The 25,843-nt window shown below is 35.9% G+C and overlaps 1 protein-coding gene across 2 annotated transcripts in view; it reads left to right on the forward strand.

The window, feature by feature from the left end:
• LOC134843763 (sodium-dependent noradrenaline transporter-like) overlaps positions 1-12,547 on the forward strand; it is a 74,827-nt gene extending 62,280 nt beyond the window's left edge. For both annotated transcript variants that reach the window (XM_063860025.1, XM_063860026.1), the window contains 2 exons: positions 11,204-11,394; positions 11,936-12,547. In XM_063860025.1, the coding sequence (XP_063716095.1) occupies positions 11,204-11,394; positions 11,936-12,137 (393 nt within the window). In that variant the 3' untranslated portion in view covers positions 12,138-12,547. The remainder of the gene's footprint in view (positions 1-11,203; positions 11,395-11,935) is intronic.
• The last annotated feature ends 13,296 nt before the right edge of the window (positions 12,548-25,843 follow it).

The following is a 25,843-nucleotide window of genomic DNA, read 5'->3' on the forward strand; positions in this document are numbered from 1 at the left end:
GAAATAATTTCGAAATTTTTCTAGCTTTAGGATCAAATATTCAAACAATTAAACTGTTATCCAGTAAATACAAATATATGTAGTTGCAAAAAAATGGAACAGACCAGAATCCTTAAGTAGAGCAATCTGCTGGTTTTGAGCAAATTTGCATGCAAATTTGAAACTTTAAGTGACTTTCAGACATCCTTTCTGTCTGAAAATATTTTTTGCGTGCAAATCTTTTCTTAAATTGATAACTTGCTCGTTTTAATTATTTTGTCTTGTAAAAACTGGGCCAGTATAAAATGCAAATGACCTAATTCAGCAAATTTCTTATGCAGAAGCTAATTTTGATACAAATCTCCAGGTCATTTAAATCTTAATGCAAAACTTTCTCTCTTTGTAATTATTTCTGTTTGTATTAGTTTTTTACAACATACTAAAGCTAGTGTCTAATTGTTGATTGAATCGTTTTCCTTGAACAATTTTATTTTTCAAATTTCAGGAAAGGTGAATTCAGCATTTTGCGTGCTCAAATAAGTATAATTTTATTGTCAGACGTCAAAATGAGCAGCTGTTGCTTCATATTTGTTGACCGAAACGAACGTTGCCAACCAGTTTGGCAAAAATTTCAATTCAACTAAATCGGCCGAGCTATTTTGAAGGCTAAAAAGTTCCCAAAACTCAAAAAGCATCGGCAAAAGATTCGAAAATTACCTCAACATATTTTTGCAACTTATAATGTTAGTTTCGAAGTCAGATATTGTTTTTAGTACCCGCAGGGCGTTTTCCAGTAAACTTGTTGCAAATTATATAAAATAAGAATATGATAATTGGCAAAAGCTTGGGGCAGACAGAATTATTGAAAAAAGAGCCAAATTTGAGCGTTTTATTCATGCAAAGTTGAAATTTTAGGCGACCTTAAGCTTTCTGCTTATTTTACTCTCTGAATAAAAAATTGGATTTCACATGGTGAATATTCTAAAATAGGTTATTCGCTCTGTTTAATTAATTTTGTCTCTGTTCTAACTTTTTGCTTCTTTCCATAGAAGTTCCCTAAAATAAGTCTAAGGTCATTTTAGCTCTATAGAAGTCTGACAATTCAAGAGGCACTTAGCACAGTCGTAAGGCGTTCACTTTGAAATCGTCAGATCGTGTATTCGATCCCATGCCATGGCAATGATAGTGTGTGAGGACAAGCTCTCACTTGACCTCCAGCTTCAGGTCTACCACAACCTGACCAAATTTGGCTGCAATAGTGGTACCACGTAAAAGTTCCAGACGCAAAAAAATAGGCCGTGAGTCGCAAATAACAGCTTCGCTCAGCAAAAATAACACTGTCTGGAATGTGGGGAGATAATACAAATGGACTATCCTCGACAGGACTTTTAAGGCCTACTGATAGCTCCTCTACGATTCTCAGGAAACACAATTATTATTATTATTATAAGAATTTGGAAAGACGGAATTAGTTGAAAATAGCACTTTTTAAAAATTTGCTATTTTGACAGAAGATTTCTTTTTGCTATTTTTAAAACAAATTAAAGGTAATTCTAAACAGAGTGTTTTTCAAAACGTGTTTTTAAATGAATCCTTTCTCGTTTTAAAAATTTTTGAGTTATTGAAGTGTTTTTTTTTGCAGTAGGCAACAAGAGTTCCCCGAGTTCCGATGTTAAATTTAATTGAAATTGATTTTAGTTGTTCACGCAGGTTTTTGCGATTTAATTTTTTACTGCATTTTGGATTAAATAAGCTACTACAAAGCTGAATCAAAACAACCGGATTGAATGAACTAAAACAGAATTTTTAAAGTCAATTTTTTTTTAACTCAGAACTGAAACCTTCAGCCAAATGTATCCCAATTTAAGAAAAATGAGTTTAAAAATTGACCTAAAGGTCATCTTATTGGTTATTTTTCAGCACTACAGTAGCCTATTCAGCCCAAAATGCAATGAAATTTCATTAAATCGCGAAAACATGATTGAAAAAAAAACAACTAATTTCACTGAATGATACCATCAAATGGTACCATACTTTTTCTCCCTACTGCAAAAACAATCATTTCAATAACCCAAATTGTTCAATCACCCAAACGAAAAGGAAATTTTGAAAAGATGTGTTAAAAAAACCTTTAACAATCTAAAAAGTTTGAACAGACAGTCTTAGTTAAAAATAGCTTTCTTTCTAATTTGACAGAACGTTGCATTGAAGGTCAAAAAAAAAAACCTAGAGACATCATTTTTTTCAGAAAACCTCTTTTTTGCGTGCAAAGGTTTAACCAAATAGGTCAATGGCTCTTTTAACTAATTTTTCTGACCTAGTTTTTCTTCACTAACTTTTTTAGCAAAAATTTTGGATAGGTGGAGTTAATTTAAGAAATCACTCTATGCATAAATTGTCTCGTCTTTGATTGATTGAAAATTCAAGATTGCATGCAAAACTGGTCAAAACTGGCAGCCCGGGTTGACCAAAACTTCTTATCATATAATTTCCATATATGAGAAACTTCTTGTCATACAATTTCATTCAATTCCATACGTACAGAAAATTGTATGAAAACTCTATGATAAGCATTTTTCCATATATGAAAATTGTATGATAGTGTGTTTTTCCATAAACCAAAATATTTGATTTTTTCTTTCTAAATTTAGTTTCTGAAAAATTTTCGGTTGTAGTTGCAACCGAACACAAGTGACAAAGACCTTGGTTACTCAAAACACCAAAGGTTGGCCGGTCTTGCATTGACAAGGCATAGAAAACGACCTGAATGTGGCTGTCTTTTACAATTGATATAACAAAAGTAACAAACATTTATTTTTTGGCAGAATTTTTTAATGATGATTATTTTAAATTTTGGAATTTTCAAATTATGAGACATTGAGCAAGGCATACATTAACACCCCATACAGAAGAAATAGGAATTTTCCGCGTTTTTGAAAAAAAATGTATAAGTGAAAAGAAAATAAAAGCCAATTTTATCGTATCCTGGACTACTTTACGCACACAAAATATTTAATTTTGCTTGCAAACATTTTTTTTCGAAAAATGTTTGTTTGCGTACGAAATTCGATTTGCGGTTGAAAAAAAAAACAAAAAAATGTTTGTGCCAAATTTTCAAAATTACTTTGTGTCGCCATCAAAAAAAATGCCAGTCATACAATTTCCATATATGGGAATTGTATGATAAGCATTTTTTTCAAAAAACGAAAACCTCAGTTTTTATCACCAGACTGTTTTATTAGAATCAAACAGCCACAGAAACGAGTTTATACCAGTTTTCAACCATTTTTAGAAATTGTATGAAAATTGTATGACAAGCATTTTCCCACACACTTGATGTATGGAATTGTATGATAAGCATTTTCGGTGTATGGAGGTCAACCCGGGAGATTGCTTCTTTTCTTTTATTGCGCTAATAAAACTTAATAAATTTCATTTTGACTCTTGACACAGTTTGACCTTAACAAGGGTTTCCTCAAAAAAATAGATTTTCTTTTTTTTTCAGTTTTTCTTTCTTTCTCGTTTGTTTTTGCTTGACAGAAATTTCTAGATTAAAATTTTAATTGTAGCTGTGGACTTGAGATGTTCGAAATTTGGACTCTCTAAAAACGCAGTAAAGCAAAGCGAGCAAAACTATTTTGCATTGCTCTACTAGTTCCAGAAATTCTTTTTTTGAAACACCGATTTCAATTAACGCCGTTCCTTTAGACCAAAAGTGAAGACGTTGCCAGAGAAAAGATTCCACGAGCTATAAAGTAAAAGTTTTTCCATATGGTCATTTCTGCAAATAAAAATTGCTTCAAATGACAATTGGCCGGTCTAGTTTTTTTTAGCTGACCAATTTTTCAGCTAAAAACAATTATCAAGTCAGACCAATAACTTCAAAGCTGTTATCGGCAAGTAGTGACATGACAGCCCATCAATTATACTTAAATTCGAGTCGAGTAGAATTTTGTGTAAGAATCAGTTCTAGGGCTAAATTTGATTATTCTACTTTCCAAATGATAGTTTGCTGAAAAACCGTGATATAATCGTCTGTCAATAAATTGTTCATCAGTTGTATTATGATGTAATTCCAAAAAAACTGTCTGCTAAAAAGCTGTTTCTTTAATCTGTCAAAAACGCTCCATGATAAATGATTACATTTATATATGATTTTTATATTGCTGAATTGAGTAAAAAATTGATTGGCGACATTGAATTTAACTCTGAATGATTAACCGAAAAGGAATAAGCCCAATTCAGCATTGGTTTTTATAGGGCGTTATAACAATTATAGGAAAAGATCTCAAGTTTTGAAATAATTCTGTACTCAGAGCGAAAAAAAATAGAAAAACATGCGCAAAAGAAGGGCTTTGAAGTAGTTTTAGCTCTAGGTCTTAATTATTTCAAAACTGTTCAATATAGAAACAGTTTTAGATATCGTGACCTTGGACATTATGATAAAATAAAATAATTCACTGAAAGTTACGGTTACATCATCTTACTGCTATTGCAGTAGCAGTATCACATAATCGCCTCGAGTGAATTTTTTTTCCATAAAATAGAAAAAAATTATAGTAATAAAAGGAGTTTTTAAACTCAGTTTTAAAAAGTTTCAGTAAATTCAAATTTTGAATTATGTTTGATTCCATTAACTTTCATCCAGTTCTATCCTCCAGTTAAGGTTCTAATCTACTCCTTTGTCCAACGTGGCGTAACCGAATTTTCTTCTGAATAGATGTCTCTTGAGGAGCCCCCCAATCTCGCCTTTAATGCTCTGTCATTTCGTGTTTTGAACTCTGCTAGACGCCTTCTATACTCTTATAAAACCGCTTTTAGGAGTGCTCCCCCGATAGTTCTTCCTCCGAAATTTCTTTCATGGATTATTTGACTGGGTTCTCAAAGCTATGTGGTTCTTTGTTTTTAGTTTGACGTGAGCTTCTTCTAACTCCTGCGTCTTCCACCCTGAAGACATCAGATGACCCCGGTGGAGGTTCGATTTTTTCGTCTCTTTCGTCCACCGACTGGTTTTTCCCTCTCAGTTTATCTGTCACCTTCTGTAATCCCCTCATGAGCACTTTGTCTCGACCACTTTCTTTAGTTTTGCTTTCTGTTAATTTCTGGGCACTGAGCTCAATTGTGTGACCTTGTCCGTTGTTTCTGCATTAGCAGCTTGTCTATCGGTTGTTTCCGACTTTCCCTTAACCGTGTCTTTTTTGTTTTTTGATTTTTTTCGGTCTTTTTAAGTGCCACCTCTTCTTGCGTTTTTGGTTCGCTTGACGAACTCGGATCCCTTGTGTTTAGTTTCGCTATATTGATGGCGACGTCGAAGCCCCCCAGCTTCTGTATCTTTTGAGGTTACTATGTTTTGGCTTTGCTGGAAACGTTCTATAGGGTTTGCAGAATCAGCCTGTTCACTCTCCTCCAGCTTTTCCGGAGATCTTTTTTTTGAAGTTTCTTCCGCGGCTCTGCAGATGGACTTTTACCTTCTCCTTTTGCTTGGTCAGGTTGTAGGTTATTTAATGCTTTTGCGATGTCTCACTTCCGGTATATTGATCCTGCGGAAGTCTGTACCGTTGACACCGTTGATACCGTTGACACCGTTGACACCGTTTCCTACGTTGTTTTTACTTTTAACGGCTTTGTGAGTGCCTGTCCATTTTTCTTTAGGTCGTCTTTGCGCAGTAAGTTTTCTTTGGAGAACGCGTGGGCTCTTCCTCCTTATCTTTGATGAATCCTTTCTCCCATGAATATTTCATCTTCTTTCTGAAATTAGGGTTGGACTGGCCGGCTGCATATACAATGCCGTTCTTCGCTGCGTCTCTGCGTTCTTCGTTCCGCCGGGCGTTTGCCTCCGACAGCTCTTTGAGTGCCTTTGCTCGTTGACGATCCCGATCCGTGCTCAGTTGTTGTTTGTACATCGGGCTGGTGTCACTATCGAGGTCTCCCCTCCGTATGATTTTCAAATTCTCCCTGGATTGACCGATCCTCCGTTTGATTTGCGACGCTGTCCACGCTAATCCTTCCAGTTTTTGTTTGTCTAAATAGTCAGAGTTATTCATAAAATTGTCACGTATAAAATTAAATTCTTTTTTCGGGAGTCTACCGAGTTGTGCCTGAAATGGAGAAACTTGAATTTCCCTGGTGTATTTTTTTTTATGGTAAAACACGAATTATTGTACTGAGACAGATTTTGATCGATTGTTTGTTTTCTTCCAAAAACATTACCCTCAGTCTTCGTTTCATTGTTTGTATGGTTCATTTGACTAGTCAGCAACCACGATGGTCACCCAAAGGACAGAATTTTTGTTCAATTTTGTTTTCAAATATAAGGACATTTAATAATATATAACAAAACGAACAGAATTTTTAAAGTGTTTTCCCCTTGAAGCCCGAAAAGGGGTCGGATCGGATTGATTTTAGAATGCCATGTCTGTTGATGTAGGTTCGCAAAAGTTTTACCGTACACTCTCCACTCGTCGATTTCGTGACCTTCACTGACGGAAATTTCGAGAATCTATCTATAGCTACTAGTAGGTAGATTTCTTTCGATTATGGTTTTTAACGGCCCCGCATAATCTAATTATACTTCCTGACCCGGCTGCGTAAGCAATGGTAGAGGTTTTACAGATTTTTAGGAATAGATTTTTTGCGTTCGTACCATATCTGGTGCAACTACGGCATTCTACCGTGAGATTTAATATGTCCTTGTGCATATGGAACCACCACAGGTATCATGAAACCCCAAGCATAGATTCTTGTCCCGGGTGTCCTCGATGTATTCTTTTGAGAACTGCCTGTCGCAGTTCTACTGGTACGGCCAATCTGCTGTCTACCAGAATGCAGTCATCTTGCACCGCCGTCTGTGACCACAGAGGGTTTGTATATGATCTCATCAGTTCGGAGCCCTGTTTTTCTCCTCGTTCTATTTCTCATCTGAGCCGATCCAACCAGGTATCTTCTGACATTAGCTCAGCCAGGAGGTTGTTATCGAAAAGCTTCAAAAGATTATCCAAGGTGTCCTCTCTTGACTGCCTTAGCATCTTCTGGTCCTCTCAAGAACTCTATGTCCTTCTGCTAGGTGGTTCCATTGTACAGATCTCTTGTTCGTCGTCAATATCATCTGTCGTCGTAAGATCAACTTGGATCACCTGTACTTCGTTCATTTGTGTTGCTTTTGGCTGTGCCAGTGATATACTTATTGGCACTAGTGAGCTCTCCTCCGTCGCGGCTCCCAGTTCGCGGGTGCTGTTTGGTGGTGTGCTCGACTCCTTCCCACCAAATCATTTGCCAGAATGATAGTAATTTGCTGTCCGCCTCTCAATGCTGTTCCTCCGACAGTTGCCACTTGAATTGGACTGGGGTCACGTTTCACTATTTCACTATCTGAGCTGTCTCTGTTCCGTCGAATCCCTCTGATTATTTTTTTAGTTCTCTGTAATGTTTCTGTAATTTCTTCTTCTTCTGACATATCGTTTGTGTTGTTCATGGATCGATTCCACGGCGGGTGTAAGTTACTCTCCTCCCTGTACCCGCTTCTCCATTCCTGGGTTGAATCTGACCAACAGTCGTAAGATCGGTTATAATTTTTTTTCTGACATCTCCTTCCGTGAGTCTGTTTTTTTCCTCGCTGGATTTTGAATTGTTTTTACAGTATTGCAGATCGACTGGTTGCTGAATTGAAACGGAGAAAAAATGTGTGGTTTTCTTTGAGAACTGCTGTTTAGCTGTTTGGACGGTCACGAATGTTGAATTATTTCGTTCCGGTCGAGCTATGTTCGTTTTTGACCGTTTTGGTTGCCATAGCAACCAGGAGGAGATGAACTATTCGCTACATTCCTTCTAGAATTTTCTAGAATAATTTCATTCCGGTTGAGCGAACCAGTTTTTTCTAGCCTACTGTTTATGCAGTCTAAAGCTCTGTGAAAACAGTTAATTGTTGCTACCACAAACTTTTTGTCTAACTTGGATTCGAGCCATGGATCATTATACGGATCACGCAATAAATAATCGAAAATGCCCATGTCCTTCCCTGGAATGTGATCTATTTTAAATGGATAGGGCAATAACCTATCAACCCACCGTGTCAACCAGGATTGATACGTTTTGTTTGTTTGGTTCCCATCCAGTGCTGATGTTTAGGCTTTATGATCCGTTGCAATGTTAAACTCTTTACCGAGTAAGTAATGTTTGTATCTGTCAATTGCCCAAACAATTGCAAGTAGCTCAAGTTCACTTTTGGAATATTTTTTTCTTGCACATTTAGGTACCTAGATGCGAACGAGATGGGAGCCCACGACCCATCTTCAGTTTGTTGCTCAAGTGTGGCCTCCAGATCATTGTGGCTTGCGTCGCATTTAACCCTTGTTTTCCAATTTGCGTCGTAGTAAGGTACTTTTGATAAATTAGCTACTGCATTTTTTATAACCTTGAGAACGACTGTTTATTCATTCCACCTCTCGATTTTTTTTAATGGTTGTTTCATGGTTTTTGAGCTTTTTTAATTTTCATCTTTTAGGCGTTGGTGGTGTTTATCCGTCAGACTTGCTGCCGTTCAAATAGATTTTTCTGAGTGATTTATACTACCAAGAAAAAATCTTAGTTATTTTAACGATTAAGGTGGGTTGAGATTTTGAATGGCTTCTGTCTTCGTGAATTTTGGTGTAATACCCGAATCCGATAGACGATGTCCTAACCAGTCTACCTGATTTTTAAAGAAAGTATTTTTCGAGATTTTCAACGCTTAGTTTTCGTCATTCAAATTTTTTTAGTACCTTCGTTACTAATTTTTCATGTTCTGATTCAACCCCGTTTGATGCAATGAGAATATCGTCTGGGAAACAAAAGTGACCTTTCCGCGATTGATCGTTTTGTCCATGGCCCTTGGAACTCGGCCGGCATGTCGGCCAAACCATAAAACCCTGTTAGGAACTAATATGTTCTCGTGATGTTTTCCCCGACAATAAAAAAAACTACACTGACCAGCTGTGTCTGCAGCCAATTTTAACTGACTATACGCATATTTCAAATCTAGTATTTTGAAATAGACAGTGCCCCATTTTTTCAGTACCTATCTGACCTACTTCATCGATAAGTTCGTCAAAACTCGGCATTCAAGATTTGTTTTTAAAAAGTGACCTATTTATCGGTTTTGCATCGAGTGCCAGTTTTTATCGAATCGTCCATCTTGACTGTTTTTACAATTTGAGGTATCAAACAATCGCTTGTACGTTTATCCAACTTAGTAATATGACCCTCTAACAACAATTTTACAATTTATTTTATTTTTACCTTGTCTTGCATTTAATTTTTGTTTTTCCAACCTTCCGACTGCTCACACATAAGCACGTCAAACCTTGACAGTTCTCTTGGAGCTGGCTTCTGCCTGGTCGATATCCCCACTTGTCCTTGGAGATCCAAACCCATTATACATCTGGTTTTACATTCTGTCACCAAGAACATGGCATCTTTCACTTCCCAGCCTGCAGATCGTAGGTTTGTCATGAAAGACTTCCAGATTACAAATGGGTTGTTTGTTGTAACCTACAAAATGGGCCGCCAGGTTTAATTTTTCGGCTGGTATGAATCATGCCCTTTTCGATTTATCTATGATTTCTTTCCTTGTCGACCAGTTTAGAAAATACTCTGAACTTCCCGTATCTACGGTCAGTTGAATTATCTGGTTGTCTATCCGTACCATGGCCTTGAGCGATTTTATTTCGTTTGACGTTGGATCTCTGAGTAGGTCAATCTTTTGGACGCTCACCTTCTCTCCCAACGTTGTCGCATTTCTCTCATGGATACTCCCCCCAACTTCTCTTGAGATTCTCTCACCCTCTGATAAGTGTGGTTGTATTGACACTATTTCAAAATCTCTACATGATTCAAAGACTTCCTTGATAAGGTCACATTCTTCTTCCGACTTGTCCGAATCCTCCATAGTTTCACTTTTTTGCTGAGATCTGCACATTTTCGCGAAGTGGTCAGGTTTCTTGCCGTTTTTGCAGGTTTTCCGCATAGCTGGACAAGATTTCAATTGTCCCTAATCAAATGCACGTCCACATTTTTTGCAGGGTTTTGTTTGTCTACTGGAAGTAGTGGATCTAGTGTTGTTCGGTGTTCTATACTTTTCCCTCTTGAACAGTTGTTTCTCTGTACTTCCATTCGAATTTTGCTCTGCCATTACTGGCTACTGCGTGATCTTCCATCCTGAATTATAACTAGTACTCGTCCCTGTAGCTGTTGCTAGATTCGTAATTTGAATTGCCATTGTGGTCAATTTACTATGATCAAACTTTATGGCCCGCTTGAGTACTTCCTCGGAGGCAAGCGTTTCGAAAGTTATTGTTACCTGTAAGGTCATGTTCTTCGTCTTAGATATAAGTAAGTCTAACTTCTAAGTTTCTAAGGTTTCTAACTCCAATCTTACTGCTTGAGCATGAAGTCGGTGCTAGTTCAGTGATTTCCTTGAAAGACATTTTGGCAATTTCGGCAGGGGGTTCTTCTGTAAGAATATTTTCTTCCCTTCCATTCCTAAAGAGAGAAATAGTCTGGATACAAGCTTCTTCTGTACCTCATTTTATTAAACATTGTGACCAACCTTTGGCCTACGTGTTATTCTCCCCTCATTATCCAGGATAACCCGGTCTCTTGCTAATTTATCTCTGAGATTTCTGGCTGTTTTCGCAGTTTTATCTTCTCCCTCTTTTGTGTTTTTGGTCTTGGTGGTGATTCTTGCAGTATGTCTTTTGGATCCTCATCGTTTCCGGGTCGCATAATTTCTGGGTTAACATTTTCTTTAACTGTGACTGCCATTAGAAATTGCTCTAACCAGATTTTAGTTTGCTACGGTGGGTCCAAATTCGATGTAGCCCAAAATACTGGTATTCTCATATCAGTGCGATTGTCCTGAGCTGAGAATCCTTCCGACTGCGCCAACTGATATCCTACAAAGTATCTTGTTGAAAAACTAAATGATAATTCAAAAGAATTTATTTTTGGACTTGAATAAATAGTTATCTCAATTCTTTTAAATGGCTGAGATCGGATTTGGTTTCAGTACTCTGAACTCTCAGCGGTGTACCAAAGTCTTAGATATCGTGACCTTGGACACTATGATAATATAGTATAATAATTCACTGAAGGTTACGGTTACATCATCCTACTGCTATTGCAGTAGCAGTATCACAAGCTGTATTCTAAATGGGACAGATTTTATTGGAAGTAACTGACTCCGCTGTAGGCCATTGGGGTGTTCTGGCTCTACGGCACGCAGCAGTTCAGTGAGGACATCCAAGAGATGATGGGATTCACCCCTGGAAGAGGATGGCGCTTCGTGTGGAAGTTCGTGTCGCCCCTCTTCCTCCTGGCTGTGTTGTTGTCCTGCATAGCCACATACTCTCCCCCCATGTATGAGGAGTATGTCTACCCCAAGTAAGTGTCCATGTCCAAATCATTTTTCAGTGAAGGAAATCGGCATCCTAAAACAGTATCAAAGGGCGTCTTCCATCCCTGATTTTAATCATGAACTTAATCCAATTCATGATCATCGAATTTTTCAGTAACTCGAAGAAAAAAAATCGTAAGCTGGATAAACGTTAAAGTTTCAAAATCTCTAATGATAACCACTGAGAGTTATTGATGGATGTCAAATAACTGTTGTTCTTTTTCACCGGAATGTTTTTTGACACTAGCGGTTAGTATATTCGGGAACTTTTAGTATGTTTTGGAAACATCTAGTCTTTGCTTCTTAAAAGTCGGCGAAAAGATAGTTGCTAAGAGCCCAGTACCAGTACCCATTCACTTAGTGCGCAGAGTTAAGTTTCAAACAATTGAGAAACTGCATTTGTTTAATTGTCAAAAGTTGGCTATGCTTTTGAGGCGACCGCTTTGACCAAGTTTTAGCTTTTTATCGTGAATAACTCACGATAAAAAGCTCTTTTTTTCATGCTATTGTAGCTGTTTGTTATTTCAGGTGGTGCGAACTGATTGGCTGGTGCATCACTCTGTCGTCCATGCTGTGCATTCCCTTCATGGCACTCTACACATTCATAGTCAGTCCAGGAAATACTCTGAGAGAAAAACTGGCCCACTCTATCTCCCCAGAGAAGGACAGGGCCAGGGTGAAGAACGGGGAGGTGAAGAGGTTCCAGCTGCAACACTACACCTCATTTTGATCATGCACCACTACAGCCCCAAAATGAACACCAATCAACACTCACTCGACACCCTCCCCTAAGACCCATCTCAGATCCACTAACCCCAAGTATATAGTAAATAATTAGACATCTTGAACAAAAACTGAAGGGCCGAAGTTGAATACTCCAAAAAAGAGCATCTACCAGAAGATCGATTGAGGGGGAAAATCTACCTATTCTGAATCTCTCCAAAACATCTGATAAGGAAACTGAACACAAAGCAGTCAACTTTTTTGCTAGAACACCAGCTGGTTTTATTATATTCAATTTTTAATAGTATTTTTGCAAAATGTCGTGAATATGCCCGATCTGTACAAAAAGCATGTTGTTGAATTCCTATAGTTTTACTCTCAGATGTATAAAATATTCAATTGAACGTTTAGACTTGGGTAAGTTTTTTGTTGGATAAGATGGCTCTTTTCCAGTCCCCCCCCCCCTTTGTTAAATTACAAAAAGAGATGCTCAAAAATTGTTCACACGGCAAATTTCATGTTAGAAATTTTGTGAAAATTTGTTCAGCTGTTCACTAAAGATTGTTTTTAAAAGACTTTCATGTAATGAATTTCAGAAAAAATGAAAGGGGGGGGGGGGGGGGGAAACTGGAAAAGAGCCGATAAGATTGTCGTTTTCACTGCTGGGAGCATGCTGGGTATATCGGTTTCTAAACAAACTTGATTTCATTTCAACTGAAAAACGCATATGGTTTGTGTATTTGCTATATCATTTCATCCATCCTGAATTTCTTGTTATTTTAGCTAAGGGCAGAAAACCGCCTCTCACCCCAACATAATTGACCTGGCAGCGCCTAGCTTGAAATTTTAAGAAAACTATTTTTATAAAAAGGCAAACAATTTCTGCATGATTTTACACCAGTTAAAAAAGAACGATGAGTTTTTCAGGTACCAAGCAGTTTTCAATGCGAATGTGCATTTTTTTAAATTAAGCTTGCGATTTGTAAAATGTATCTATATAATTATGGCTATTGAACTGCCCCAGGTGCATCCTACGTTTTTGCTTTCTTCACGCTTTTTCATGACAGAATGGCTTAAGCTTTCCGATTTTAAACCCGCACTGAAGTTTCATAGATAATAATTGATTATATTGGATTTTCATTGTCAGTCTCTACAAAATAACAAAAATTTATAATGATATTATTTTTTAAGCAATAAAAACCCAATATAATTGATTATAATCGATTATTTTCAAAAAATCTTATCAAAAGAAAAATAATCCATTTTAATCGATTATAATGGATTATAATCTATTTATTCAAATCTTTTTGTGTGTTGTTTTCACTTTTTCATAATTTTGTTAAAATTAAGTGAGTTATTTTGTTCTCTCGCTTAATTTCGTTTTTTCCTATTTTCAATCGAGTTATGAAAAATTACAAAAAGTTACCTATAAACCCCACACCAACTCCCCCCCCCCCCCACGCTTACCCGTACTAGAGTTGGTTGTCCCCTAACTACAGAGAGGGGGGTACGTCGTCGTTGGGGGGTACGTGGGGGGATGGGGGTACGTGAGGGGAACGCCGTGGGTTGGGGGTACGTTGGGGGGGGGGGTGTAGATAGGTTGGGGTGCGGGGGCGGGGGCGGGTGCGTTGTTTGTGGGTTGACTTGAGGAGCTGGTCAAAAAGGCTGTTTTTCGGCACTTTTTGGAAAATTACTACATATTGGCTGCCCCTGGATGAATGTGTTTTATTTTTTTTCTTTTATTGTTTCCACTGCAGAATCAGTTCGCACAAATTATCCTCAGAATGGATGAAGTGATATATCAAATCAAAAACGTGATTTGAACGGCAGTAAAAATGTTCGAAAAGTTAATTTCGAGAAAAAAATGCAAATACTAACTCTAGCTTAACCGCTAGCGATTGAAGCATGCGAGCAGCATTGAAAAAGCTGACTTACGCCTATTTTAAGCCACGGAAATTTTGCTTAGTTCAAAAAAAAAATTGGGTTTTTTTGCGCCTTTTTTGGGAGCTTTCAGAAATTTAAGAAAATTCCGCTAAAAGTTTGGAAAAAATTGAAGTTTTTAAAAATATTTTAATGATTTTTCTATTGATTTTTGAAGTCAATTTCTTAAAAAACTGTGGGCCACCTTATTTTTTTTCTATGATTGTCGATTGTGCCACTAATTCAAATTTTTCTGGAAAAAATAATAACGTTCGGAACTTTCGTTGCTACTTGTACATTCGACCGCGTTCCTTATTTCGTCACCGGAAAGCTTGTTACTCCGTCTATTGCAAATGACGCAAACTCTAGTTTAGTTCCAGCGTGTCGTTCATTTATTTCCAATCTAGTCTAAAAAAAATCCAGTGTTTTGTAGTGAAATCCTTCTAATTACCGCGAAGCAGCCCCTTTTCCCGCAGGTTATTACCTTTAGTAAAAAAATTTGATTCTACAAACTCCCGAACATTTTTTCTGTCTTAGTTTCATGTGGCTATCAGTTCTTGATTTTTAATTTTGTCAAGTTACTTTCAAGCTTAATAAAACTGAATAAAAAACTGCCCACCTTGATTGATTTAACAGTTAGATTGAGGCAACCAGCTGTTCATGTAATGCCAGTGAATGAGCTCAATACGAGTTCGTTCCAACTGGTTAAGTGTAAGTGGTCAGGACCCCAGCATGTTTTAACTGAAGTATCAAAAGAAAAAACAATAAATAACGTATCAAAATGTTCGAATCTAAACAGATTATTTGATATTCTGTTTTTTCTTGCGCTCGGTTTTCTTTGTTGCTTTCTTCCGAAGCTTTCGATTAGGTTAGTCGATTAAATATAGGCGGGTTTGAGGTAGATCCTTTTTCTTCGAGCAGCTCTGTTTCTGAGAAACAACCGCTTCAAAAATCCCCAAACAGAAGTTGTAAGTCGTGCGAAGTGTTATCAGCGTCATTGCAATAGTTGAACCACTCGATGTCCGAAGTAATTTCATCGGCGGCCTTGCTTCCAAAATAAACTGTACAAAAATCGTCGAAAAGGGAAAAAATTTTCAAATCGAAGGTTGTTTTTGGATGACTTTTTTTTATTGTAAGGCCAGTGTGAAAACATACCTTCATCGCGACTGTTGTGCTCCTGCAGTAGCTAGAATAGTTTTTGTATGTTTATCAATTAGAGAACACAGTCAGTCACAGTCATCTTTCTGAGATTAGCTTCGAATATTTGAATCAGGTAGTGATTGGCTGCATGTTCGAATAAGACAATAAAACTATTAGGAGAATGTCTATGAGACATTCCAATTGTCAAACTAGTCAGTAGGTGCTGCTAACACTACAAAAAAAATTGCAATTCTACTAACAACTCTTCCTTCATTGCCATCAATGGCCGATAGGTTGTCTTCATAATGAAAACCTTCAATGCCAAGTTATTTTTCTTACGATTTGAAGACAATGAACAAGAAGAAGATAACGTGTTCATAACAAAAAGTAGTGTGTTTCTGTCTGCTGCTTCTTTAGCAGGCGTTCGACGCATTACCATTGCTCAAAACAATTTGTAGGTCTATTTCCGAACGAGTACCTTGAGGATCGATGAAAGCTTTTCTAGCGTCGGTAACTTTGACCTCGATCATAGGTACACCGGAAGAGTAGAAGAGTCATATCGCTGGTTGGAATTTTTTTAAAAAGTAACTAGAAAAGTTGAAATTATTTTCAAAAGAAGGTTTTCTTGAGGCTTTCTCTTCCAACCTGCTTTTTGACTGCTTTTCTAACGGTGATTGTGTTGCACCCGCTATCAGTTTAGGAGCTCCCTGAACAATTGTTGCCCACAAAATGCTGAGCCAATAGAAGTGTTACTCTTCCTTATTCCAGTGCTAATGCACCAGAACCACAATGGCGTTGCCTGTAATGGCCCCAACCAATTTTGTAGGTTTGCTTGAGTGTAGTAACATGGGAACAATTTGTCCAGTTGTTGAATTTTTTTTGAAAATCCGAAATTAAAACAACTTTGCCACAGCCATTGAATGAAACAATTTCTCCAGTATCTGTTCGCGAAAGCACAGAACTCTTAGAAGAATTGAAAAGTCCAAAATACGAAAGATTTTACAATGGTTAGTGTTTTACTTATCAAAGACTAATAAAAGCGGCACTTTTGTGTCTTCGACTACTGAATAATGGATAATGTCCAGTTTAAAAAACGTCACTTTAATTCAACAAGCGAAACGTCAACGTATAAGCTTGCAGCAAAACTTTGTTTGGAGAATGTGCAATCTTTCTAACTTCCTTGTTCGTAGAAGTTGTTATTTGATATTAATTTCCATCTCTGACAGCTTTGAACCTTCAAAAAACTAGAAACTTGAGTGCTTGAAATATTTATGGTCTGTCATAGTACACGAAGTTAGTGTTATTTACATTCGGATCTGAGTGAGGAAAGTAATTTTTGTAATTGACAGTTTCCAATTATAAGGCAAATTTTTTCTTTACTGAGAAGATTTTTGAAGTCGGCCACCTTTTTTATTAATTTAAACTTTCGATGCAGATGAAATTGGGGTGTTTAAAAAGAAGAGGGGTCAACATTAACGATAAAGCTGGAAAATTCATCAGTCACTATCGTTATGAATCTTTCTTCACTAGTTCTCGACTTACTTCAAACTCATTATAGAATTTTTAGAGACTTATAGAATTATAGCTCAATCTGCTTTTTGTAAAAATAATTTAAAACTCTTTGATGGAAGATTTGTATTGAGTTTTAAGAGTATGTGAGTTTATCCTCTTAGTAATTATATACAAATTTTCTAAAGGAAAAATTTTCTCTCTGCAATTAAGGACGTTTCCTTGCTGTCCGTATAACAAAATCTTTTGACCTAACTAACTTTATCCACCTAGACTTTATCGATTATTTTTTGAACGTTCTCCGAAATAACCGGACTTGCAGTCAACTGCAACAAGAAGACATCGTGGGTTTATTGGCAAGTTTATCAACGCAGGCTGGTCTAGTGACAAGTTTTCGCCAGTATCGCACGATTTCACCCTGACACGCGGGGTTTTTGAATGGCAGTGCAAGATGTGTGACTGAATGTGTGCTGGCGAATCGGTTGTATTTATCATTTTGTTCAATACTAATAATGCGAGACCGTTTTCACTGTTTTTGTTTTTCAACAACCTTTTCAAATTTGATAATTATTGTTTTGTTTGCGCATCTGCCTTTTCTAATGCTGAAAAATCTGAATCTCTTTTTTGCATTCTTTCACGTTTTTCTCTTAAATTTGGCCCTAATTGTTTCCTGCTTAGAAAAGTTGTTCAGGCGGTTTTTTGTTGGTCCGAATTCTCATTTCTCCTGCGAGTCAACAGACGCTGACAAAAAAACGTTTGCAACATTTTGTTTTATTATCATAATTTAATTGAGGCTGGGAGCCGTTAAACTGACATTGAACGTTGGATTGATAATTTTTTTGTTGATAAATGTTCGTCATTTAAAAATACTGCAGCTTTGAGTCCTGTTGGTGTTTTTCTTCACTTAGATCATTACATTACCATGGTTCGTGGTAATCTTGTATGATTTTTTTTTGTGATTTCAAGATTGGTTTTTGCCGAAATGAACTTTCACTCTTCCAATATTTGTAACTTCCGACTGTTACATTTTTTCGGTCTGTCTAATGTTATTTTTTCTATCAGTTAACCTTGAGCACACTTGCCGGGTTTTTGTCCAGGTAAGTTAGAAGTTTATACTGTTCTTCTTGGGACTTCATACTGTTCTTCTTTACTATTCTTCTAGTCCACGTTAACTCTTTTACCCAATACAAATTTTTTTTGAAAAAATAATAACGTTCGGAACTTTCGTTGGTACTTGTACAGTAGACCTCGTTCCTTATTTCATCACCGGAAAGCTTGTTTTTATCCAAAAAAGGTTTTTGTTTTTTATAAGCATCTACAATTTTTTCAGCCTCTGTCTTCTGAAGGTATGTTTCACTGTTTAGACTTAAACTCTTAAGCTTCGACTGATTACGGAAAAATTAATCCATCATCCATTTTTTGTTTTCGAAAATTTTCTTGTTTATTTAAAACTCTTAGTGTGTGAGTGTGTTCCCTGTTGCTCCGTCTATTGCAAATGACGCAAACTCCAGTTTAGCTTCAGCGTGTCGTTCATTTATTTCCTATTCGAAAACAATGAGCACTCAGAAGATAACGTGTTGATAACAAAAAGTAGTGTGTTTCTGTTTTCCGCTTCTTTAGCAGGCGTTCGATCCAAATTACCATTGCTCAAAACAATTTGTAGCTCTATTTCTGAACGAGTTTGTTGAGGATCGAAGAAAGTTTTTCTATCGTCGGTATTTTTGACCTCGATCATAGGTACGCCGGGAGAGTAGAAGAGTTGAAAAGTAACAAGAAAAGTTGAAAGTATTTTCAAAAGAAGGTTTTTTTGAAACTTTCTCTTCAAGCTGCTCTTTGACTGCTTTTCTAATGGTGATTGTGTTGCACCCGCTATCAGTCTAGGAACTCCCTGAACAATTGTTACCCAGAAAATGCTGAGCCAATAGAAGTGTTACTCTTCCTTATTCCAGTGCTAATGCACCAGAACCACAATCGCATTGCCTGTAATGGCCCCAATCAATTTGGTAGGTTTGCTTGAGTGTAGTAACATGGGAACAATTTGTCCAGTTGTTGAGTTTTTTTGAAAATCCGAAATTAAAACAACTTTGCCACCGCCATTGAATGAAACAATTTCTCCAGTATCTGTTCGCGAAAGCACAGAACTCTTAGAAGAATTGAAAAGTCCAAAATACGAAAGATTTTACGATGGTCAGTGTTTTACTTATCAAAGACTAATAAAAGCGGCGCTTCTGTGTTCCTGACTACTGAATAATGGATAAGGTCCAGTTAATGAAACTTCACTTTAATTCAACAAGCGAAACGTCAACGTATAAGTTTGCTGCAAAATTTTGTTTGGAGAATGTGTTATAATTCTAACTTTCTTGTTTGTAGAAAATGTTATTTGATATTAATTTCCATCTCTGACAGTTTTGAACCTTAAAAAAAGTAGAAACTTGAGTGCTTGAAAAAATTATGGTTTATTATAGTACACGAAGTTAGTGTTACTTACAATTGGATCTGAGTGAGGAAAGTCATTTTTGTAATTGACAGTTTCCAATTAAAAGGCAAATTTTCTCTTTACTGAGAAGAGTTTCGAAGTTGGCAACATTTTTTTTTGTTAATTTAAACTTTCGATGCAGTTGAAACTAAGGTGTTTAAAAGGAAGAGGGGTCAACAATATTGATAAAGATGGAAAAGTCATCAGTCATTATTGTTATGAATCTTTCTTCACTAGTTCTCGACTTACTTCAAACTCATAGAATTATAGCTCAATCTGCTTTTTGTAAAATTAAATTAAAACTCCTTGATGGAAGATTTGTATTGAATTTTATGATTATGTGAGTTTATCCTCTTAGTATTCATATAAAAATTTTCTCAAGGAAAATTTTTCTCTCTGCAATTAAGGACTTTTTTGTTTTCAAACGGTTTTCTTCGATCCTTTCTTCGATCCTCCGTTGCTCCCTCCGGGTAAAACCCTCCGTTGCTCAAAAATATTCACAAACGGTTTATCAAACGTATCGACCAGTAACAAAACCATCATATAAACAACAAACATCACATAAAAAAATTTCACAGAGCACAATTTTAATTATGTAAAGAGATCACAGCTATTTAAACTATCCATTTTTTGTTTTCGAAAATTTTCTTGTTTATTTAAAACTCTTAGTGTGTGAGTGTGTTCCATGTTGCTCCGTCCATTGCAAATGACGCAAACTCCAGTTTAGCTTCAGCGTGTCGTTCATTTATTTCCTATTCGAAAACAATGAGCACTCAGAAGATAACGTGTTGATAACAAAAAGTAGTGTGTTTCTGTTTTCCGCTTCTTTAGCAGGCGTTCGATGCAAATTACCATTGCTCAAAACAATTTGTAGGTCTATTTCTGAACGAGTTTGTTGAGGATCGAAGAAAGTTTTTCTATCGTCGGTAACTTTTACCTCGATCATAGGTACGCCGGGAGAGTAGAAGAGTTGAAAAGTAACAAGAAAAGTTGAAAGTATTTTCAAAAGAAGGTTTTTTTGAAACTTTCTCTTCAAGCTGCTCTTTGACTGCTTTTCTAATGGTGATTGTGTTGCACCCGCTATCAGTCTAGGAACTCCCTGAACAATTGTTACCCAGAAAATGCTGAGCCAATAGAAGTGTTACTCTTCCTTATTCCAGTGCTAATGCACCAGAACCACAATCGCGTTGCCTGTAATGGCCCCAATCAATTTGGTAGGTTTGCTTGAGTGTAGTAACATGGGAACAATTTGTCCAGTTGTTGAGTTTTTTTTGAAAATCCGAAATTAAAACAACTTTGCCACCGCCATTGAATGAAACAATTTCTCCAGTATCTGTTCGCGAAAGCACAGAACTCTTAGAAGAATTGAAAAGTCCAAAATACGAAAGATTTTACGATGGTCAGTGTTTTACTTATCAAAGACTAATAAAAGCGGCGCTTCTGTGTTCCTGACTACTGAATAATGGATAATGTCCAGTTAATGAAACTTCACTTTAATTCAACAAGCGAAACGTCAACGTATAAGTTTGCTGCAAAATTTTGTTTGGAGAATGTGTTATCTTTCTATCTTTCTTGTTTGTAGAAAATGTTATTTGATATTAATTTCCATCTCTGACAGTTTTGAACCTTAAAAAAAAGTAGAAACTTGAGTGCTTGAAAAAATTATGGTTTCTCATAGTACACGAAGTTAGTGTTACTTACATTCGGATCTGAGTGAGGAAAGTAATTTTTGTAATTGACAGTTTCCAATTAAAAGGCTGAGAAGAGTTTCGAAGTTGGCAACATTTTTTTTTTTAATTTAAACTTTCGATGCAGTTGAAACTAAGGTGTTTAAAAGGAAGAGGGGTCAACAGTATTGATAAAGCTGGAAAGGTCATCAGTCATTATTGTTATGAATCTTTCTTCACTAGTTCTCGACTTACTTCAAACTCATAGAATTATAGCTCAATCTGCTTTTTGTAAAATTAAATTAAAACTCTTTGATGGAAGATTTGTATTGAATTTTATGATTATGTGAGTTTATCCTCTTAGTATTCATATACAAATTTTCTCAAGGAAAATTTTTCTCTCTGCAATTAAGGACTTTTCCTTGCTGTTTGTATAATAAAAATTTTTGACCTAACTAACCACGACTTTGTCGATTAGTGTTTGAATGTTCTCTAAAATAGTCGGACTTGGAGTCAACTGCAACAAGAAGATATCGTGGTTTAATTGGCAAATTTATCAACGCAGGCTGGGTCTAGTGACAAGTTTTCGCCAGTTTCGCACGATTTCACCCTGATACGCGGGGTTTTTGAATGGCAGTGCAAAATATGTGACTGAATAGGCTGGCGAATCGGTTGTGTTTATCATTTTGTTCAATATTAATAATGCGGGACCGTTGTCACTGTTTTTGTTTTTCAACAACCTTTTCATGTTTGATAATTTTTCTATTGTTTTGTTTGCGCCTCTGCATTTTCTAATGCTGAAAAATCTGAATCGTTATTTTGCATTCTTTCACGTTATTCTCTTAAATTTGGCCCTAATTGTTACCTGCTTAGAAGGGTTATTCGGGCGGTTTTTTTGTTGGTCCAAATTCTCATTTTTCCTGCAAGTCAAAAGACGCTGACCGAAAACCGTGTGCAACATCTTGTTTTATTACAATAATTAAATTTGGGCTGGGAGCCGTTAAACTGACATTGAACGTTGGATTGATAATGTTTTTGTTGGTAAATGTTCGTCAATTAAAAATACTGCAGCTTTGAGTCCTGTTAGTTTTTTTTTTCACTTAGATCATTACACTGCCATGGTTTAAGGTAATCTTTTTTGATTTTTTTTTCTGATTTCAAGATTGGCTTTTAATCAAATGAGTTTTCATCCTTCCAATATTTGTAACCTACGACTGTTGTAATTTTTCGGTCTTTCTAATGTTATTTTTTCTATCAGTTAACCCTGAGCACCTTTGCCGGGTATTTGTCCAAGTATGTTAAAAATTTATACTGTTCTTCTTGGGACTCGGGATTTTCCGTAGAGTCATCCTTTGTTGCAGTAGAAGAGTTGATGTGCGGCATGTTGTTGGCCTTCAAAAGAAATTGTTCCGGATTCTTATTGAACGAATTATTCACCAGTCATATGTACTTGCAAACAATGTTATGAATTTGTCATACCTGATAGAACCCTTCTGATCCAAAATGATGTCACGTTTCTCCACACCACTGGTTTTTGGAGTGAATAAAAATGTGTATGCATTCTTGAATTGTTCGCTGTTTGCAATTATACCAGGTACCACTGACCTCATGAGCTAAGATTTAGAAACAAATGTTCTGATCTTGCGATTTGCAGATTCTCCAATTTTTGTAAATGGTCAAGTTTCAGTTCTACAATATGCAGCAGATATGATTTAAATTTTTGAGCTTGTCATTGAAGTTGTTACTGTTTAAGGGTAAAAAAAATTGCCGGACTAATTCGAGTGATAATTGAACAAACTCTCAAAAAATCTGATGTACGGGTGTGCCAAATCAATTGGAAGGTGTGAAAATTCTCTGATAGCTAGTTCGTAATAGTTTCTCAATTTTTTTATATTTTTTTTATTGTTTTCCCCCAAAATTTTATTGCTGGCGTCGCGAGGTTTTTTGAATAGATTGATATGTAAAGAGTTCAAAGCAACCATAGGTGACCATCGACTTTGTTGAAAAACTAGGCTCAAGATGTCTCACTTATTTTCTCCCTGGACTAAACCGCTTTCGATAATTTGAAAAATTCTTCGTCAAAAAAGATGTCTTAGCAAAAGTCATCAAATACTGAAAAATTAAACCTAAATATCTTACTGACTGCAACTTGGAATTTTTCTTGACGGTAAGATTAACTTCGCGAGAAAAACTTTTTTGAGAAGGTTGTTTGCAAGTCTTTTTTAAATTATTGAAAAATCAAAGGTTAAGGTGGAAACTCTTTCCCATCGCAATTGTGAAAACAACTGTTGTCCAAAGTCCCAAGGGTCCCAAAGTCACCATGAAAACGCTTTGCAACGTATCGATTGTTTTACTCATAACTTTGCGTTTGGTAGAACGTAAATAGCCGGACAAAATTGCGAACCAAAATAATGGTTTCTTCTAATAACCTAATTTCAGTGGAAAAAGGTTGAGGTTGCAAAACTATTAGAAAACTTAGGATCAAAAATTTGCGGCTGAAAAACTCTTTAAATCATGCCAAGATAACATTATTACAAAACCACCATAATTATTTTCACTGATTGTCTCGTTATGAACAAACTCTGTTACTAATTTTGCATCAAAGCCATCTACTGCTTGTGTTCCTTACACTACTTCAAAAAAACCATTGGTATAGAATTTGAGTTGGGATTAGTACAACTTTTTGAAAGGCGTAAAATATTTATGAAATATTTTTTTGTCACGCAATTCTTCGTCATATTTTGTTATTTGCAGTTTAATATGTACATCCAATCAGTTTTTTGTAATTTAATCTTAGTACACAGTTTTTTGAACTTATACTTTTTCGCAATTTTTTTTGCCGTGTGTTTTTTCTTAGATGCATCTAAACTCATGGTTGAGATCGGGGTAGAATGACCACATCGGGAAGACATGCTCATCGTTTGCTGCCCATAATTTTTCATATTCGCATCTATGGAAGTGTACAGATTGATGTAACAGATAGAAAAAAGATTTTAGAATAGCCAGTTACTCTTTGGAAACTTAAGTTTACTTCTTTTCTGATTAATTTTGCTTCTACAGTCAAATTTTATTTTAGAGGAAAATATCTTTTATCGCACTCTAGAGCCATGAACAGCAATGAATACTTGTACAGCAAAAAAAAGCTTAAGTTAAATCGTATTAGGTATGTCTTCAACATTGCCGATCTCTCGCTGACAATCAGTTTTCAAAGTTTTGTTTGTTTTCAGGGCATAAAAAATACTGAAGTTGCAACGAGTTAAATTTAATTTGTATTTTTGATGTTTTTTCAACAAAGGATTTTCAAACCAGAGCGCTACAAATTAACTAAGATTTCAAATTTTTGGTAGAGTAATTGGTCGCAAGTGCTCTCATGTTTTTTTTTAAACATGAAAATAAGCACTACGGTTTTTCAGCAGAATAAAAAATTTCATATGCGAAAAAAGCGAGGAAAATCTTGAAAAGTTTTCGTAACGAAAAATTTTGTTTGCATTACACGCAAACTTTTCAGTTTTATTGTTCATTCACAACAAAATCAATTGTGCATTCAACCCATATGGACTTAAATTTTCCTTTATAAAGCAAGTGCTTCTTTGTGCGCATTAAAAAAAATTCTTTTCGCCAATTTTGTCTTTTTATGACAGATTTGTTTAACATGTTTCTGAGGTTCTAAAGTACTTACAAGCACTACTTGCCAAGTCTTCGACTTATTAAAGCAACCGCAAGTTCTTTTCGCTATGGATATTCCGCATGAAACATCAAAACTAGAAAAAAACTTTCTAAATTTCATGCAGACTCGAGTCTATTGGTTTTATTTTCATGAACTTCGATTTAGATTCCGATTTGACATTTTTCTGAGAATGCAGGTTGCATGTCCTTTTAAGCAATAGAACTGTTTCTAATTTAAGGTAGAAATTTTTTACCATCAAAAGTGTAAAAATGATTATTTTCTAGAAACCTGAGGGTTCCACAATTGCCATGAAATCTGTTTTCGACGTATCGCTCACATCATTCATGTTCTTGGATTTGATAATAATAACAAACTAACCCTAATAAGACCGAGAACAGCACTGAAATAATTTTTTAAAGAAAATTTGAGATTGCAAAAAAATAGGAAAACTAGAATTACAAAAACTTTGCCCAAAAACTCCTTCAAACATAGTCAGCGTAACATTGTTACAAAACATCCATGACTTTACCACTGTTGTTCTGAACATAATTTACTACTAACTTTTGCATTAAGTTCATCTACTGCTATTGTTGTTTCCGACATTCAAAAAATGAACTCCAAATGATCATGGGTTGAGCACTGTAAAAAATCAAAAAAATCCTTATGATAAATTGTTTTTTGATAGAACTGTGAAGATAAGTTTGTTTGATAATTTTGTTTAAAGTTACTTAAAAAGTTCTTGAAGTAGTTCCAATTAAGTTGGAATTACTCGACGTTTTTGAAGTTGATTTGCAATACTAAAAATGATTCCTTGTTGTCGATTTGAAAAACGCTAAAAGAACTGAGGCTTAGTTTCTTAAGAATTTTTTTTGAAAAAGTCTTGGAAAAAAACTAACACAGAGCAACTGAAAGAAATCTTTACATCAAAGTTAATATTAAAACATGAATTTTATTAAAATAGACAAAACGCTGAGTTAGTTTGGGCTTCGCATCATTTGCGGTTTCGCGGTTGGCGGTGAAACAACTAAACAATACAAACTTACAAAACAATAGATACAAAAGCAGTTGACAAGAAAATTGAGAAGTTTCCGACTTAATTCTTTTTGTAATCCTTCCTAGTCTCGCAGTTCTTGAATAAAAAACAAATTTTTGTAGTTTTGTTTTTTTTTTATTTCAAATTTGGTGCAATACAATTTCAAATTTGGAAACAATCCATTCAGTTTTTTAAGTCTTTATTTAAGGATTACCGAGCTATGCTTAAAGTTTTTGCCTGTTTGCTGATCGACCTTTGAGGGATTGAAAGATGGAACTGTCAAGTGGGTCTATCGTCTGTT

This window comes from Symsagittifera roscoffensis, chromosome 4, assembly GCF_963678635.1.
Source record: "Symsagittifera roscoffensis chromosome 4, txSymRosc1.1, whole genome shotgun sequence".
NCBI classification, from domain to species: domain Eukaryota; kingdom Metazoa; phylum Xenacoelomorpha; order Acoela; family Convolutidae; genus Symsagittifera; species Symsagittifera roscoffensis.